This window comes from Pelodiscus sinensis, chromosome 19 (assembly GCF_052426305.1).
Source record: "Pelodiscus sinensis isolate ZL-2025 chromosome 19, ASM5242630v1, whole genome shotgun sequence".
Lineage (NCBI taxonomy): Eukaryota > Metazoa > Chordata > Testudines > Trionychidae > Pelodiscus > Pelodiscus sinensis.
In genome coordinates this window covers 24,469,961-24,488,038 of record NC_143070.1, presented here as the reverse complement: position 1 = coordinate 24,488,038, position 18,078 = coordinate 24,469,961, and the positions used below count along the sequence as shown (strand labels likewise).

Below are 18,078 nucleotides of genomic sequence, written 5' to 3'. Positions count from 1 at the left end.
GGAAGGGGCATGTTAATTTCAGCTATCGCAATAGGGAAATCCGCGGGGGATTTAAATATCCCCCACGGCATTTAAATAAAAATGTCCGCCGCTTTTTTCCGGCTTTTAGAAAAGCCGGAAAAGAGCGTCTACACTGGCCACGATCCTCCGGAAAAAGCGCCTTTTTCCGGAGGATCTTATTCCTACTTTTTGCACAAGAGCTATGGTCTTTTTCTAACAAGTATAAAGCCTCTTGCACAAGAGCTCTTGCGCAAGAAGGCAGTGTGGACACATGGCAGGGGTTTCTTGTGCAAGAAAGCCCTATGGCTAAAATGGCCATCAGAGCTTTCTTGTGCAAGAGAGCGTCCACACTGCCATGGATGCTCTTGCGCAGAAACACATGACAGTGTGGACGTGTTCTTGCACAAGAACCCTAGCGCAAGATGTTCTTGTGCAAGAACCCACCACCATAGATACCCATTGTGGTGTCTTTATTCTAAACAGAAGCAACATGAATTATGGGCATCCACAACTGTCCAAATGTGTAAATTTATCTGGTTTGCCACTGTCAAATCCGATGGAAACTGCTCACTTTTCCTTATTCCTTTGAAGTAGGAATAAGATCCTCCGGAAAAGGGCGCTTTTTCCGGAGGATCGGGGCCAGTGTAGACGCTCTTTTCCGGCTTTTCTAAAAGCCGGAAAAAAGCGGCGGACATTTTTATTTAAATGCCGCGGGGATATTTAAATCCCTCGCAGATTTCCCTATTGCGATAGCTGAAATTAACATGCCCCTTCCGGAAAAGGGGCCAGTGTAGACGTAGCCTAAGTAATTTATACTAGCAGGTTTAAGGTCATACCTCTCACACTAGATCATACTTGTAGTTTCTTATTCCTGAGCTAAACTGAAATCAAATAATCTTAATTTGAAACAAGCATCTTTTACCTTAAAGGTGCAAATTCAAATTTCACTATTATGAGGTCAGTTTGTGGGCAGAGGCCCTTAGATTGTCTGGAAATTTCCCACTGACCAGCCTTGACAAAGGAACAGCCTCCAAGGAGAGGCAAAGAAGGGACGGGTGTCTGGGCCTTCTTGCTCAGGATACTTTATCAGAAGAGCAGAGGCTAAGGAGTGCTCTTCCAGATGGCTTTGATCCGACTCTGACAGACTCATGGGAAATGCCCAAAAGCCACAGACAAGCCCTTAGGCCCTTTAACCTCAGTTGAAAATTATATATAATCCCCTACTTTCCAATACACATGCATGCTTCTTTTTCCGTTCCTTTCAAACTGTAGGGATCAATTTTGTTCTGTTTCTGCCACAAGGGTAGAGCAGCTGGTCACTGACTCCAGCTAGTCTAGGACTAGCAGATAAACAAAGGGAAAGTTCATGAGCCCTTATCTTATGCTCAGTAGGGCATCTCCAAGGGTGGTGGGCAATTCTACCTCCACCTATAATGAAAAAAGTTGCCAAACTCTTCATTTAGTTCAGCCAGAGTCAGAAGGCAACAGCTACACCAGAGAGGAGGTGTGGATCTTTGCCCTGAGCGCTGACATACAGTCCTGCATTTACTAATTGCAGCAAGACACAAGGAGAAGGATGCCAGCTAATTTGAAGAACGGGTGCTTGCTGCTGGTTCAGCTGTGGGTGCCATGGTGTCATTAATAACAAATCAGCAGCATGTGTTTTAAATGCACAGGGACTGTGGCCTGGGTAACATGGTACTGAAGAAATCTTTGTCTGATACTAATCATGCTGTTGTTTGCAAAGTATTTGTTGTGTGGATGTCATCATAAGATTGTGTTAGATTTAGGCAGAGTCTCAAATTAATCCTCAGGTTGTCCTCTTTATGAACCTAATGATTCTTTTAGTTTGAGCAGCTTTACCCAGGCTATGTCTACATTGGCAGGTTCTTGTGCAAGAACGGCCGATCTTGCACAAGAACCCACAGAGCGTCTACACTGCCTGCCTGCTCTTGCACAAGAAGATTTAAAGTAATGTGTCGGAAAAGAGGGCTTTTTGCACAAGAGCTATGGTCTTTTTCTAACAAGTATAAAGCCTCTTGCACAAGAGCTCTTGTGCAAGAAAGCAGTGTGGACGCATGGCAGGGGTTTCTTGTGCAAGAAAGCCCTATGGCTAAAATGGCCATCAGAGCTTTCTTGTGCAAGAGAGCGTCCACACTGCCATGGATGCTCTTGCGCAGAAACACATGACAGTGTGGACGTGTTCTTGCACAAGAACCCTAGTGCAAGATGTTCTTGTGCAAGAACCCACCACCATAGATACCCATTGTGGTGTCTTTATTCTAAACAGAAGCAACATGAATTATGGGCATCCACAACTGTCCAAATGTGTACATTTATCTGGTTTGCCACTGTCAAATCCGATGGAAACTGCTCACTTTTCCTGCATAACATGGAATTATACTTTGTGCTTGGGCCATCAAAGTTTGGTGCATTACGCACACACACTGATTAAGAAGGGAATAGCCTTGTGGTTATAAAATGAACTCTGTGTAATATCCAGAGTTTATTCTATGTAATATGCATGATTGGCAGCTCAGGTTACCCACAGCCAACAATGGCTGGAAGCATTTTAAGTAGAACGTAAAACTGTCAGCGCATTAAAATGATGAAAAATTCAAAATACAAGCGTATCAGAGCTATTGGCTGATTGTCTTATGGCAGCGATTAGAGTTCCCAGCTCAGATGGGGGCCCCAGGTATGCTGGGCACTGTGCACAGATCATAGGAAGCGGTCATCCTTTCACCCCAAGCATGCACAAAAATGTAATTACCACAACATGCTAATAATACCTGGCTTAGGGCTGTTTGTATATTTGATTAGCCCCTTGCTCTAATCACTCCATATGTAGCCCAATAATCCTCTTCCAGACTCCAATGATTCACAACAATTTTCAAGACAGACTGTGTGTGGTTTTTAGAGCCCTTAGAAAAAAAATCTGTTAAAAGAGTGAACTAGAATAAACATTAACCAAAGTGGAGGTATTGCCCTGCCTTAATAAAACAAATTCTGTCATCTTACAATGCCCTCTCTGACTCCACTTATTACCCTGTAAAAGAAGTCAAAGTACCAGAACAAGTTACTGACCTGCCACCCGTAGTTCTAATATAGCGTTTTCATAAGTGACATCGGACTGAAAGAAACATTTGTACTGCCCATCGTCAAATGGTCGGATATCCCGTATTCTCAGGGAAACTATCCCATTGGTGATGTCATCTTTCAAGAGCTCTGTCCTTCCCTGATATTCTGGCATCTGATCTTTGTACTGTTCCTTTCCATCGCGGTACAGGTGCACGGCTGCAGAGAACTGGGATCGGAACCACCTCACCTCCATGTTCTGTGCACTCATCTGGGGGGAGAGGTGGCAGGACAGGATGGCCACCCCACCGAGGGAGGCAGTGATTGGGTGGTCAGGCCCAATCACTCTGAACTGTGCTGTGAAATGTACAACCAAAAATGGAGGTGAAATTGATATGGGGCTGGGGGTGGCATTAACTCAGCAGTAACACCCACAGCAAGAGAGCGCTATGCATTGGAAGTGAACACCCCAGCCCCATGCAGTGCCCAGGACACGTCCATGAGAGCAGAGAGTCACAAGCTTGGGCAATTGCACCTCAACCCTCTCTGGGTTCTGCTCAGGGAACATTCTCTTAGATCTCAGGCCTCCAGCCATCACCACTCTCTGGGCAGGGACCCACATCACTCTCCCTCCACACTGGGGGTTTTACACCTGCAACCACCCTGCAGCTCACTGTGGTTTTCCCAGAGGGCCTGATCAAAGCCCAGCACCTGCACTTTGCTTTCTCTCCCAGGGCTACAAACAGCCTGTGCCACCAGATACCAAACAGCTCCTCCACTGCAGAGCATGTTAAGGGGCAAAAACTGAACGGAGAAAAGTTTCCATAAACCAACTGAAAGCCTGCTCTGGTACGGGCCAAAGTCTTTCAAACCTTTCTTAAAGGTTTTGCCTTCTTGGTTAACAAGTCCTGTTGGTTTGTAGGTCAAGTGCCCAGGGTATCAAAAGTCTTTGTCCTCTTTGGCTTCTAAGCCCTGCTCTGAACTAGTTTAACCAATTTTCCCTGGGGGAGGTACTTCTCTGGAGCTATTACCTGGCCCAGAAGTAATTATCCCCCATGGTTTGTAAATCCTGGAGAGGATGGAATAAACCTCCCACATGGAGTAGATTATAATTTCCAGCCCACGAGGATACACACAGCAGCTACGTCTAGACTGGCATGATTTTCTGCAAATTCTTTTAACGGAAAAGTTTTTCCGTTAAAAGCATTTTCGGAAAAGAGCATCTAGATTGGCACGGATGCTTTTCCGCAAAAGCACTTTTTGCGGAAAAGTGTCCGTGCCAAACTAGACGCGGTTTTGCTCAAGAAAGCCCCGATCACCATTTTAGCCATTGGGGCTTTTTTGCGCAAAACAGTACTGAGCTGTCAGCACTGGCCCTCTTGCGTAAAAGCATTTGCACAAGAGGGCTTTTGCCTGAACAGGAGCAGCACAGTATTTCCGCAAGAACACTGACAATCTTACATGAGATCGTCAGTGTTCTTGCGGAAATTCAAGTGGCCAGTGTAGACAGCTGGCAAGTTTTTCGGCAAAAGCAGCTGATTGTGCGGAAAAACTTGCCAGTCTAGATACAGCCAGCATGTATAGATGCTATTTATAAAGGGATACAAAAATACACAGATCACAGAGCACTGATAAAGTGAATTCCGTAGTCCCCTAAATGTGTGTGTGGCTGCAATACCTGACACCTGGGCTATGTCTACACTCGCGGCTTCTTGCGCAAGAACATCTTGTGCAAGGGTTCTTGTGCAAGAAGTTTTGTGCAAGAAAACGTCCACACTGCCATGTGCACGCTGTGCTTTTGCACAAGAGCGCCCATGGCAGTGTGGATGCTCTCTTGTGCAAGAAAGCTCCGATGGCCATTTTAACCATAGGGCTTTCTTGCGTAAGAAATCCCTGCCGAGCATCCACACTGCCCTCTTGCGCAAGAGCCCCTGTGCACGAGGGCTTACACCAGTTAAAAAAGAGCATGGCTCTTGCACAAGAAGCCCTCTCTTACCACGCCATACTGTAAATTTCCTTGCACAAGAGCGGGCAGGCAGTGTGGACGCGCTGCGGATTCTTGCGCAAGAATGGCTGTACTAGTGCAAGAAGCCGCGAGTGTAGACATAGCCCTGGAGTGCATGTGTGAACTTTAGACAATTTTCCTATTATATCTGACCTGGGCTCTGACTTCCCATTATACCCAGTATGCTCATGGGAAGTCAGAGCCCAGGTCAGATATAATAGGAAAATTGTCTAAAGTTCACACATGCACTCAGGGCTATGTCTACACTCATGGCTTCTTGCACAAGTAGGAATAAGAAATCCTCCGGAAAAGGCTTTATTTTCCGGAGGATAACGTCTAGACTGGCGCTTTTCTCTGGCTTTTCCCCAAGCCGGAAAAAAGCGGCAGCCATGTTAATGCAAATACCGCGGGGGATATTTAAATCCCCTGCGGATTTTGCTATTCCAAAGTGTCTAATCTGCATCCCTTTTCTGGAAAAGGGGTGCAGTGTAGACACAGCCCTGGTGTGGGGATGGTGTAAGGCAGGGCTACTCAACACATGGCCCGTGGACCCTTTGCATGTGGCCTGCGGCGCCTTGAGCTGCTTCCCAGACCACCTGCCTGCCTCATTGTGAGGCTCCAGCAGCAACGCCGAGCCGCACAGCTTTGAATCAGGCCACATGCACAAGAGTGGCCAGCAGGTGGGGGAAGGAGGGTGGCAAGAGGTGCAGCAGAGCATGCCTGCCACGTCTGCCACAGCAGCAGTGCTGCGCCACATGGCACTGGGACAAGCCACGTCAGCGCATGCACAGGCAGAGGCGTAGCGAGTGGGGTGGGGGGGCAGAGGGGCAGTTGCCCCCGGGCACCATGCTAGGGGTCGCCTGGCTGGGGTAGGAGCAGAGCACACAGGCCCACGTACTGCAGCGAGCCGAGAGCTGGTGGGCCACGTGCTCTGTCCCTGTGCAAACTGCAATCAAGCCGAGGCAGCCGGGCCGGGTGGCAGGAGCAACCATTTTTAAGGTTGTGTGTCCCGACCTGTATCTATGGTACCTGGCTCTGCGGGAGAAGGATTTGGTTGGGGTGGGCAGGGGTGCCTGGCTCTGAGGTAGGAGAGGGGCTATTTCAGTTAATATTGCATTGGCAGTTTTTGTTTGATTTGTTAAAATTGTGAAGCCAAAACAAAATAGTAGTCAATATATTGGTCTTCTGTTGAGATGTGTTTTAGTAATTAAATTGCTGAACTGCCATTGCTCATTAAAAGTGTTGAACTATGGGTGAAAATTGGGTAAATATTGCATTTTATTAATATCAGCAAAACTGATTTAAATGTGGCCTCCATGTTGTGTAGTCTTGCCTTAATCTTTGAATTGATGCTTGTCACTAGGAGAGAAGCTATTTAAATGTATATGTGCATATATTTGCATAAATACATGCCTATATTTGCATATATATGCAGCCATGCTTAAGTTGCGGCCCTTGGCATGTACTGTGGGTATCATTTGTGGCCCCTGGGGCTTCCAAAGTTGAGTAGCTCTGGTGTAAGGGCTGGCAAGGTGCAAAGGTGTGAAAACAGATTTTTACTGCTCTGCAAATGGTGGTTTTATAGACAAGTCAAAGGTTGGATAATGGAGCAAGCGAAAGAGGCAGACAGAAAAGAACTGCGGTCAGAGAACCAGCCATTGAGGAGCTGCTCAGAAATGGGGACGGGGGTCTCAAGGCAGACTTAGCAGCAGGAGAAGACAGAGAGAGTTGGGCAAATCAAAGGATGGAAACCACAGCAGGAGGGAACCAAAATTCCTGAGTAGCTGTGGAGTCAGCCCTGGGCTGGATCAAGTCACTATAAGGCCATCACAAAGAAAACCAAATGAATAAGGCAGCAAATATCCTCACATCCTCATTGTGAGATGGGGCCTAGTCCCCATTGGGGTCTGAGCCCTAGTCAGATGTGTTTGATGCAGTATAAATGACTAGTGGGTTGTTACTTCATAATGGGAGAGTTGGGGATTCATGATTTGTTTATGGCTGAAACATCTGATCTGAGACTTGTTCGGTCTGGGTATGTCTGGGTATGTCTGGGTATGTCTACACACAATTTTTATTTCGGGAGAAGGATGCAAATGCCATGGGAATAGGACTAAACTCCTATTTTAAAAGACCCATTATTCCTCCTACAATGAGGTTTACACAGGTCTTTCGAAATAGGGGTTTATTTCGAAATTCGGCCACGTGTAGACACAGGTAAAATGCTGGAAAAGCCTCTTCTGAGACAAAAAAAAGCAGAGAAAGCATGCAAATGTGCCGTGGTATTTGCATCCTTCTCCCAAAATAAAAATTGTGTGTAGATACACCCTCTGGTATCAGTACAGTGTATAGGAATTGGGTAGTGTCCTTTTGAGTCGTCTGTGAGCTCTGTAGTGCTCACCATGTTCTGCTGTAGAAGCTGCCAGTCAGAGCAGCAGCATGTATGTAGCTGGGCTAGACATGATGACGTTTAGGTACAAATATGGTTTGTGGGGACCCAGCTGTGCCACATGGTTTCTCCATGACGCTGATCTACTGTGTATTTGAGAGAGTTTGTCTATTTGTGATAGGGATACATTCAATTTAGATGAATTGTCTGGCTACACTTCAAAGGTGAAAGTGCTGCGGGGAGCACGGGGCACTCAAGCAGATCCCCGCTGGCCCCATGTTCCTCACAGTGTTTCAAAGTGGCAGCACCACATGGAGCCCAGGGTCTATGCAGTGCTGCGGCTTTGAAGCACCCTCTTCTTCTCCCCCCCCCCCCCCCCGCTGCCTTTCTGATAGAGACAGCAATGTGGGAGGGGACGACTAATTGACTAGTGTGTCGACTATCCAACAAGCATTTGCTTATCGGAGAATCAACTAATCATTCACATCCCTAATTTGTGAGCCAGTGAGTTGGTATGCAGCTTCCTCTTACCCTAAATTAAAGTAAGATCAGCTTTTGGTTGTGTGGAGGGTAGGCTTGCCAGATGGTTTAACCAAAAATACCGAACCCCCCCAAAAAAAACACCGGGAAAAAATTCTGATGAGGAAAAAAAAGGGGGGGGGACCAAAGTTGTTGAGAAAAAGAGAGAGAGAGGGAAAAAAGGACCCCGAGAGTTATTAAGCAAAAAAAAAAAAAAAAAAAAAAAAAACCAGCATGGCCCCTTTAAGTAATGCCTTTGAGACTTTTTGGCCCTAACAGGCTGCCGGCAGCCATCTGCCATCTTGTCTTCCTGCTCCAGGCCAGACAGCTCCCCTGCAGAACCAGATAAGCACCCGGTATTTCTGCCTCCTGGACGGGAAAAAAATCAGAAAATACTGACATTTTAGGTGTCTGGTATTATCTGAATTTTTTACTGGACAGGAGGTGAAAATATTGGACTGTCTGGGTCAATACTGGACACCTGGCAAGCCTAGTGGAGGGAGAGGAGGGCAAATGCCCCTCCCCCTTCCAAGCATATGGGAATGCACAAAATCATACAGAAAAGACAGACTCACCAGCCAGAGGAAAGCTCCTGGCTGGGGGTACCCCACCCCCATGGTCAGGACTGTTCCAGTTCCAAGCCTCCATTCCACAAGCGCCCTTTAGGGAGGGCAGGGGACCGCAGCTTCCCTCCCCCCCATTGCTAGCTGTTCGCCTTTGTCAGGGAGCAAGGGGAAAGTGCACAGTTTGCTGCATTTCTCATTCTAGCTGGAGAGCACAGGGGGCAAAAGAATCTGGACCTGCCCCAGCTGGGGGACATGCACCTCTCTCCTGGCTATACCCATTGGAGCTGCAGTGGCCATGGAGAGGCCTGGACCCAAGCTGCTGCAGTGAGAGAGGACTGGGGTTGTCCTCTCTCTCTGGGACAAACTCCATACCAAACCCCTCCTCTCCAGCCCCACCCCAGAGCAATGATTTCAGTGAAGAAAAACAAAAAATAATGGCATTAAGGACACAAGCAATTCTAGTTGTTGCATAAGAGCAAAGACTCAGCAGGCAGGCTGGGCAGAGGTGGTTTACAAGACAAGGCAGTGACGGGAGATGGATGGGGATGACCAGCAATAGCAACAGCAGTAAACTCAGCACAGAGGCTGGAGCACCCACCTGCCTCCAGCCTGGGAGCCTGCAGAGCCAGGCAGAGCGCAAGGTAGCTGGGCAGAGCAGAGCACACTGCAGAGCCGGGGTAGAACGTGGAAACCTTTCCCGTCATCATCGCTGGGCCTGGGAGCAGGAGAAACAACAAACCAGAGGGCGAGTGAGTGGGAGGCAGTGAATAGAGCAGTGGGGCAAGACGGGCTGTTACCCACAGGGAAGGGATTCAGACCCACAGGCTTCATCTGCACCTGGTCTGACGAGGGTTGGGTGACATTCGGCACCTGCCTGTCTGCACTAGTGCTTGCACCAGGGCTGCCATCTGTGCAGCAATCCAGGGCCAGGGAAAGGGAAACAGCCAATGTAGACAAGATCTGAGTGTATGTCTAGACTACATGCCTCTGGCGACAGAGGCATGTGGATTAGGCTACCCGGCACAGGAAAATGAGCGGCGATTTAAATAATTGCTACTTCATTTAAATTAAAATGGCTGCCGCGCTGAGCCGATCAGCTGTTTGTCGGCTCAGCGTGCTAGTCTGGACACTCCGTGGTCGACATCAAAGACATTTGTCGACGTCCCAGGTAAACTTCATCCCACAAGGCATACAGGGGCCGCAAAGGTGAGAGGTGCATTGGGAAGAGAGAGGTTGGCTGGAGGCAGGGCTCTGAATGTGACCTGTGTAGTGACAGAAAAGGCTTGTAGCCAGGCCACAGGCTCCCGCCTGGTGCTTAGTTGGCCAGGCAGTGCAGTCCCGTCGCTCTAGCCCCAGGTGGCCTGCACAGAGGGTGTATGGTGGGCCCACACCCCATCCGGGCTCCCCACACACCCCACTCTCCTGCTCTGAGCCCCTAAGCCCCTCCCACCCTCTGCCCTGGCTCATGCACCCTCCACCTCCCCACATCTCCCCCCCACCGAGCTTTGCCACACACCCAACCCCCTGCTCCGACTCCTGTGCCCACCACGTCTCCAATCCCCCTGCCCTGAGCTCCTTCACCCCAACCAGCAGTCTCAGTCTGACAGGTGCTGTCATACTACAACTCCTGCCCTGAGTCCCCTCCAGGTGGGGACACAATACCCTGGTGCCTGTAAGAAACTTAAGTTTTTTGCAGCCCTGGCCACCTTACCCCTGTCTGCACCCCTAGGATCTACGGCCGTGCTCCTAGTCCAGCTTCCAAGCGCAGCTCCTGGGGAGAGGCAGGGACGGGGCAAAGGGGGGGTGACATGAAATGTTTGTGGCCCGCTGAGCTAGAGAAGTGCTGCGAGCAAGGGAATCTCAGCCAGACCCGCCAGAGCCCAGAGCTCCCCTACCTGCTGCTGCACCTTGGAAAAAAGCTTCCCAGCTGCTCCTTTCTCTGCAGGTAGCTCCCAGCCGCAGCCATGCCAGGAGGAGCTGGTATCTTAAGTGTCCATTTCCGTTGCTGAGGCTGCCTCCCCAATTCCACACAGGGAGCCCTGGAGCCAACGGGCTGCAGCCTGGACTCTTCAGACTCTATTGATTCATTTAATGTGTTTTTAGCTGAACTGAGCTCTTGGTGCCAGCTGCTTCCACCTGCTGCTAAAATGAAAGTAACAAAGCAGTTGGCACATTAGGATCATACACTCCCTGTGGCAGGGCCCTCTTATTTTCTTATTTCCAAAGGCGAATTTCCTTGCATACTTCCCCAGAATAAAAAGCCCTCTCTGCCCCCTCCACTGCCTTTGCACACTCAACAGGTGGCTCAGCCGCTCAGTTAACTATTACCCCCTTTGCCCCTGAGCCAAGCCCTACTTCCTGTCCCCTCCCCCTGCCTGATTTTTCCCTTCCAGCTCCTCTTCTGTCTTACCCAAAAGTTACTTGCCTCCTCCTCCCCAGCTAGTAAATTTCTGCCTCCTGCTCACAACTCTGCCCATCCCCCACTGTGATTTGCCCCTGAACCCTTTTTTAATGCTCTGTAAAGAGCCAGGAGCAGAGTCTGAATCCATAGAGTACAGCAGCTCTTGCTAAGCATTGTCTGTTCTAGTGAGCATACTCAGTACACCCTAAGTAGCAAATTCTGACAGGCTGTTGCTTCTGTCCCTACAGCAAGATAAGGGAGGGCTGACTCCCCTCTTCACATTTGGGGGGCCATAAGAGACTTTCGGGGGGGGGGATACATTTGCACCCTTCACACACCCTCTGTGTACTGACCTCATTTATGTGCAAGTTTCTGACCCTCCCAGCTTTGGAAGCAGGAATTGCTTTAACCTTCAGACTTGTCAGCAATAAAACAAAAACTTCCCTTATCAGATCTGAGGATGTTTGTTCCCAACTGTCACATTAACTCTCTGTGCCCTGGGAAGTTTTATTGTTAATAAAAAAAGGGAACAAAAGTACAAATAATCACGTGAACAGCTCTTTCCCCTATCTGACATGGACATTATCTAATCTATCTACTGCTTGACAAAACCTGTATTGAAGCAGAATTGCAAAGGAGAGGACATATTAGTAACTTTGGGTAAAATACATTGCAGAGATGTTGTAATTGTAACCCTTCTGCCAGGTAGCACTGGGTAGGAGCTTTCAACATTACACCAGCAGTAGCCAGGGCCAGGTTCAATATCTAGGGGTTCCTTTTTATCCATCCTGAACAGAACTGGCTTGAGCTCTCACCAGAGACCTGGGAAATCCACATACCCCTGGACGCCTCTGAGAGGCAATGCTTCCCCACTCGCGCACATAGCATCTGGGCGTAGAAAAGAAACTTTTAAAAAGAGGGAGAGAAGTAATGTGGCGTTAGCTTGGAAAAACACCAACACAGAGTTCATAACCAACCCACGAGTGAACATCCCAGTGCACGTGGGATGAGCAATACCCTTTGCCTCTCAGGCCCACAAGTCCAGAAATGTTAGTGTCCCATTCACACAAACAAACTTTCTCCAAGCCCCACTCTCAGCTGTTGCCCTTGGTCAGGGCAGATCAGAGCTCAGAGGTGATTTTTCAGAGCTCACCTTCCACTCTTGGGGTGGAGTGTGGATAGAAAGTATCTCACCCACTCTGTTGGCCACTTGCTGCTGCTCCTGCTGGCTGTGTGCTCCTGCTGGCTGCTCCCACCGACTACTGGCCAGCCACTTGCTCCCACCAGCCACCCTGTTGGCCTCCTGCTCCTGCCAGCTGCTCCGCTGGCCACCTGCTGCTGCTTCCAAGATGGGTCTGGCTCTGGGCCAAACCTAGTGATTTCAGCTCTTAGCCCAGTCCCTAGGGGCTATGTCTACACTGGCGGGTTATTGTGCAAGAACAGCCGTTCTTCCACAGAGCATCCACACTGCCCACCCACTCTTGCACAAGAAGATTTACAGTAAAGCATGGTAGGAGAGGGCTTCTTGCGCAAGAGCTACACTCTTTTCTAATAGGTGTAAGCTCTCTTGCGCAAGAAGGCAGTGTGGACGTGCAGCAGGGGTTTCTTGTGCAAGAAAGCCCTAAGGCTAAAATGGCCATCAGAGCTTTCTTGCACAAGAGAGCATCCACAGTGCCATGGATGCTGTTGCCCAAAAGCACATCTTGCACATGGCAGGGTGGACATATTCTTGAGCAAGAGTTCTTGCACAAGAACCCTTGCGCAAGATGGCAAGAAGCTGCCAGTGTAGACATAGCCAGGCTGGCTAAAAGGTTCCAGCTCCCACTGGAATAATATTTCAAAATAACAAAGAGACTCCTTATGGAGTCTGTTTTGGGTCTATCCTTAAAACTGCGGGAAGAGGAGAGAGAGATTGAACCAGCCTTACAGCTCTCACTATGGATACGTCTACACTGCAGGCTTTTTGCGCAAGAACTGTTTTGTGCAAGAGTTGAACTCTTTGTGTAAGAGTTCTTGTGCAAAAGGTCTTGCAAAAGAGCATGTCCACACTGCATGTGCTTTTGCACAAGAGCATCCATGGCAGCGTGGACGCTCTTTTGTGTAAAACAGCTCTGTTGGCCATTTTAGCCATAGAGCTTTCTTGTACAAGAAACCTGTTGCCTGTCCACACTGCCTTCTTGCACAAGAGCTCTTACACAAGAGGGCTTACACCTCATGGGGAGAGGAATAACTCTTGCACAAGAAGCCCTCTGTTCTGACACTGTATAGTAAATTTACTTGTCCAAGAACATGTGTGCAGTGTAGACACTCCACTAGTTTTTACTCAAGAATGGCTGTACATTGCCCTCTGTTGCACAAGAAAATATGCAAATGAGGCAATGCAATGAATATTGCCACACCTTATTTGCATACTTAACGAGCCACCATTTTTGCATATGGGGCTTTTGCACAAAAAGGAGCTGTCTACACAGCTCCTTTTTCCACAAAAACCTCTCTTGTGCAAGATCTGTTCTTCCTGAAAAAAAGCGGCAGAATAGCTCTTGCTCAACAGGGGGTTTCTGCACAAAAAGGATCTGTATAGATGGCCCCTTTTTGCACAAAATCCCCTTGCGGAAAATGATTGTTCATTAAGTATGCAAATGAAGCAAAATTATTTTCTTCCTGAAAAATAATTGGCGTAACAGCATCATGCAAGAGGATTTTTGTTGCACAAGAATGGGCAGTGTAGTCAGCTGCTTCTGGTGCGAGAGCCTCTTCTGCAAAAATGGTAGCTCATTAGGTATGCAAATGAGACTCGGCAATATTCCACACTTAGCCTCATTTGCATATTTCTGGCACAAGAAGCCACAAGTGTAGATATAGCCCTCTTGTACAAGAGGGGTTTTTTACACAAAAAGGAACTTTTTACACAGCACTTTTTTGCACAAAAACCTCTTGTGCAAAAGGGCTCCACAGAGACAATGCAAGTGAGTGCACATTATGCTAATAAGCACTCCATTTGCATTTCATTTTGCAGAAAAGGAGTGCAGTATAGACATGGCCCAGGCCCCACTTGAGTCTGGAAGGGGAGGCTTGTCCACCTGAGACTCTTTCCCTTTCTACTGAGGTATTTATAGAGCTTTTTTTCATTGCCTTGCATGTCCCTTGCTAGGTGTCACTCATGTTGTGCCTTGGCCTTTCTGAATTTGTCCCTATATGCCTGTATTATTCCTCTGTTCTCCTTCATAGCAATTTTTCCATGGGTTACTTTTTGTAGGGTTCTCCTTGGACTTTCAGGCCATGAAAGAGCTCCTGATGCAGCCATATTGGCCTCTCACTGCTCTTCCCATCTTTCCTTCACTTCAGGATAATTTGAATGGGTCCAGTTGCCCTGCAATAATATAACCCTTCATTATAACGTTTAGTGGCTCAGCAGAGTAAATTGATGGGACTTAGTGTGTGTCCTTGGGAACTGGTGTCCACACTACAAAGTCCACCATCACCATGACTGGGGCATGACTTTAATGTCACAAACTGCATGAAGGGACTGTGACACAGTGGCGATTTTGTCCACTCTTATAGTCCACTGTGTTCATTCTGGTTTTGCACTCACTGTTTGTTTTGTTGTGATTTATGTGATTCTACTGTCCTGTGCTGTTCAGGAGTAACTGTGTGTGTGTGTGCGCGCGCGCGCGTGCATGCGGATGCCTCAGTTTTCCTAGAATAGTAATAGAGAGAAAGCCGTGTTAGTCTGATCTTGCTGAAACAAAAGGAAAGACTATGTAGCACTTTAAAGACTAACAAGATGGTTTAATAGGTGATGAGCTTTCGTGGGCCAGACCCACTTCCTGGGCACTGCAGCACTAGCTGGATAAGGAGGGGGAAGCTGGGCATGACTCATAGACTCACAGTCTTTAAGGTCAGAAGAGACCACCATGATCATCTAGCCTGACCCCCTGCACAATGCAGGCCACAGAATCTCACCCACCCCTCCTAGAATGGCTCACTATGGAAGTATGTTCAGTCTCTCGCATCCTGAGGACCAGGTGACGGCAAATAACACCCTGGGCCTGGAAGCAGGACAAAGCAGGAGGCGGGGCTGCCTGGGGGCTCTGAGCAGTGGCTGGGAGTGTGGGCTAGTTTTTTGGCTAGCTGGGCGAGAAGGGAGCCTAGCTGGCCTAGGCGACTGGGGCAGGGCCCCAGAGGTGGGGCACTCCTCCTCCACCCCCAAGATGGGCTGTGCTGATGGCTCCTGGTTCCTGTAACAAGAAGTCTGAGCTACGCTGTGTCCCTGGGAACCAATAAACCTTCTGTTCTATTTGCTGAGAGTCACGTCTGGCTGCGGATGGGGGTGCAGGGCCCGGTGACACCCCCACACTCTGTGACAGTGGTGGCAGCGGTGGAATGGACTCCACCCCATGGATGGAGCATCCAGCAGTAAGTGACTGGGACACAGTAGAAAGACGGGGGCTTGCAAGAGCCAGGTGGGCTGGAGGTATTGAGAAGGCAGGAAGCACAGGGGCCTGAGGTCTAACCTGAGTATGATCCTCAAAGGGGAGGGGAGGTTCCCCTGCAGACTGTGAGAAGTGGTCACAGGAGGCAGGGGGATCTGTGATCTCACCCCAGGGGGTTATGACGCCTGAGGAGGCTGGCACACTGAAGGGTTCTCCCCGTGGGGCACTGCATCATGGACCTGTGAGTCTGCGCCCCTGGGAACAGTGGGGAGATGGCCAATCCCCATCTCCTGAGGAGGAACAAGAGATCTGTATGTTTAACAGGCCAGTGAAATGGATTTTGTCTCTTTGAGATGGAGACCAAATTGGAGAATTAAGCTGAAAGCAGAGGAAAAGATTGTGTGCGGAAGGGACACACCCAGCCAGCCTTTTGTCTCTGTGAAACACAAAACTGCAGGATGTGAGCCACAGGGCGGGTAAGGGGGAAGGAAAAAAAACTTGCTTGTGGAAAGCAAAGGAAAGCTGCAGTTTAGCCCTGAAATGTCAGAACTCCATTGGTATTGAGCCAAATTCCTGACAACAGGAATTGGAAATGTGCAATCAACACATTTGTTCTTATTGTTGATGCTAACTTCTGTAACCAGTGTGCATGCTCCTTGGAAAAAAACTGTGGAACATGTTAAAAATGATACACAGGATACTCATAGATGATGGGGATCGTGTGGCAAAAGCAGATCCAATCCACTATTGTTCTTACCAAGTTTTACCTTGGGGTTGTAAAAGAGTGCAAGGGAAGTGTCTCCATGATAAACCTTGCAATGATGAAGCCTTTTTAGGCACCTCTGTATATTACAGTGGCAAGCCAGGCAGGAGCCACAGAATCTGGTCCACTGAGCTTCAGGCTACATCTAGACTGTAGGCTTCTTGTGTAAGGAGCATTTTGCGGAAGAGATTTTCTGCAAAACTTCTTGCATAAGAGCACGTCCACACTGTAAAAGCGCATTGAAAAAGCGATGTGCTTTTGCGAAAGAGAGCATCCAAACTGCATGAATGCTCTCTCAAAAGGAAACTTTGATTGCTATTTACAGACTGGCCACCAGGGCACCTGTGCTTTTTTTCGATTGCGCAAAAACACCCTGTTCCCCATCCATGCACACCTTTTTGCACAACAGCTCTTGCACAAAAAGGAATTATTCCTTGTGGAAAGAGGAATACCTATTGCGCAAAAACCCCTCTGTTCTTTCGATTCTCTTGCGCAAAAACATGCTTGAGGTGTGGATGCTCTGTGAGTTTTTGCAGAAAAATCACCATATTCCCCCCCCCCAGCCAGGTTCCTCTAGGGAGGAGAGACCATTTTGTCATGTATTTAGTTAGACTAAGTTCTAGGGTGAGCGGTGTCAAGAGCCCGTGATAGCTTCCACAAAGTTATGTCTCCTACAGCACAGTGTGCATGGGCCAGGACTGTGCTTAGGCCCGATTTCACTCTGCCAGGTGGTGTGAGCACTGAGGGTATGTCTATGCTATATGGCTCCATCGACGGAACCATGTAGATGAGTGTTGTAGACATAGCAAAATGAAGCAGCAATTTAAATAATTGTCACTTCATTTACATCAAAATGGCCGCTGCGCTGTGCCGATCAGCCGTTTGTCGGCACAGTGCTGTAGTCTGGATGCTCGGCGGTCGACATCAGAAGCCTTTGTCAACCGCCCTGTTATGCCTCGTGGGATGAGGTTTACTGGGGCGGTCGACAAAGGCTTCTGATGTCGACCGCTGAGAGTCCAGACTCCCGCGCTGTGCCGACAAACAGCTGATCGGCACAGCGCAGTGGCCATTTTGATGTAAATGAAGTGACAATTATTTAAATTGCTGCTTCATTTTGCTATGTCTACAACACTCATCTACATGGTTCCGTCAACAGAGCCATGTTGTGTAGACATACCCTGAGAGCCACCAGAGCTACAGGGCCAGAGCTATCTAAGCAGACATCTCCCCATGGACCAACAACAAATGAACTAACTAAACCTACTCCCAGTTCCTACCCAGCGGTGGGGCTCTTTGCCTCAGGGAAGGTGGGAGCTGTTTCTGTAGCCACCTGTCACTTCAGAACAAACAAACTAGACCACAGCCATTTTGGGTGCATTTATCCACCATTATGCAAGTGCAAAACATCACACAGCTAAAAATAATTGTTAGGGCTCTTATAGATGGCAGCCATGGCTCTCGGGCTGAGGCTGTAGGGTGGCAGTCCCAGAGAACCGGGGAAGGGAAGGCAAGAGGCAGGCAGGATGCAGAGTGACATGATGATGTCACTCTGTCGTCCTGCAGGGAAAGTTTACACACACACACACAGACAGACACACACACACAGAGAGAGAGAGAGAGAGAGAGAGAGAGAGGCAGACCAGACTTTCTGTAATGAAGACATGACATCCATGTAAAGTCAGTTCCACAAACCAGTATTAACTGAATTCCATAGTGAGTAAATGCCACCCTCTTTTGAGAAATTGCAACCTGTACATTAATTTGATCCTTCTGCCTGCATTCCTACACCCACCATCCTACCTTACTGCGCCAGCCATACTCACATACATCCTATCCTGCTTCCCTGCACACACCCTTCTCCCTCTCATGAATTCATTGGGCTGTGCCCCTCCCCTCCATGCACAAACCCAGCTACTACAGCAGG

The 18,078-nt window shown here is 48.5% G+C and overlaps 2 protein-coding genes across 2 annotated transcripts in view; one reads left to right on the top strand and one right to left on the bottom strand.

Moving 5' to 3' along the window:
• LOC142820483 (butyrophilin subfamily 1 member A1-like) overlaps positions 1-18,078 on the top strand; it is a 646,031-nt gene that overhangs the window by 325,189 nt on the left and 302,764 nt on the right. The window lies entirely within an intron of this gene.
• Positions 1-18,078, bottom strand: part of LOC149522314 (butyrophilin subfamily 1 member A1-like) — a 45,025-nt gene that overhangs the window by 23,582 nt on the left and 3,365 nt on the right. The window contains exons 2-4 of the mRNA XM_089771203.1: positions 10,453-10,699; positions 9,156-9,272; positions 3,088-3,435 (exon numbers count right to left, since the gene is read on the bottom strand). Coding sequence (XP_089627329.1) covers positions 3,088-3,435; positions 9,156-9,264 — 457 coding nt within the window. The 5' untranslated portion in view covers positions 9,265-9,272; positions 10,453-10,699. The remainder of the gene's footprint in view (positions 1-3,087; positions 3,436-9,155; positions 9,273-10,452; positions 10,700-18,078) is intronic.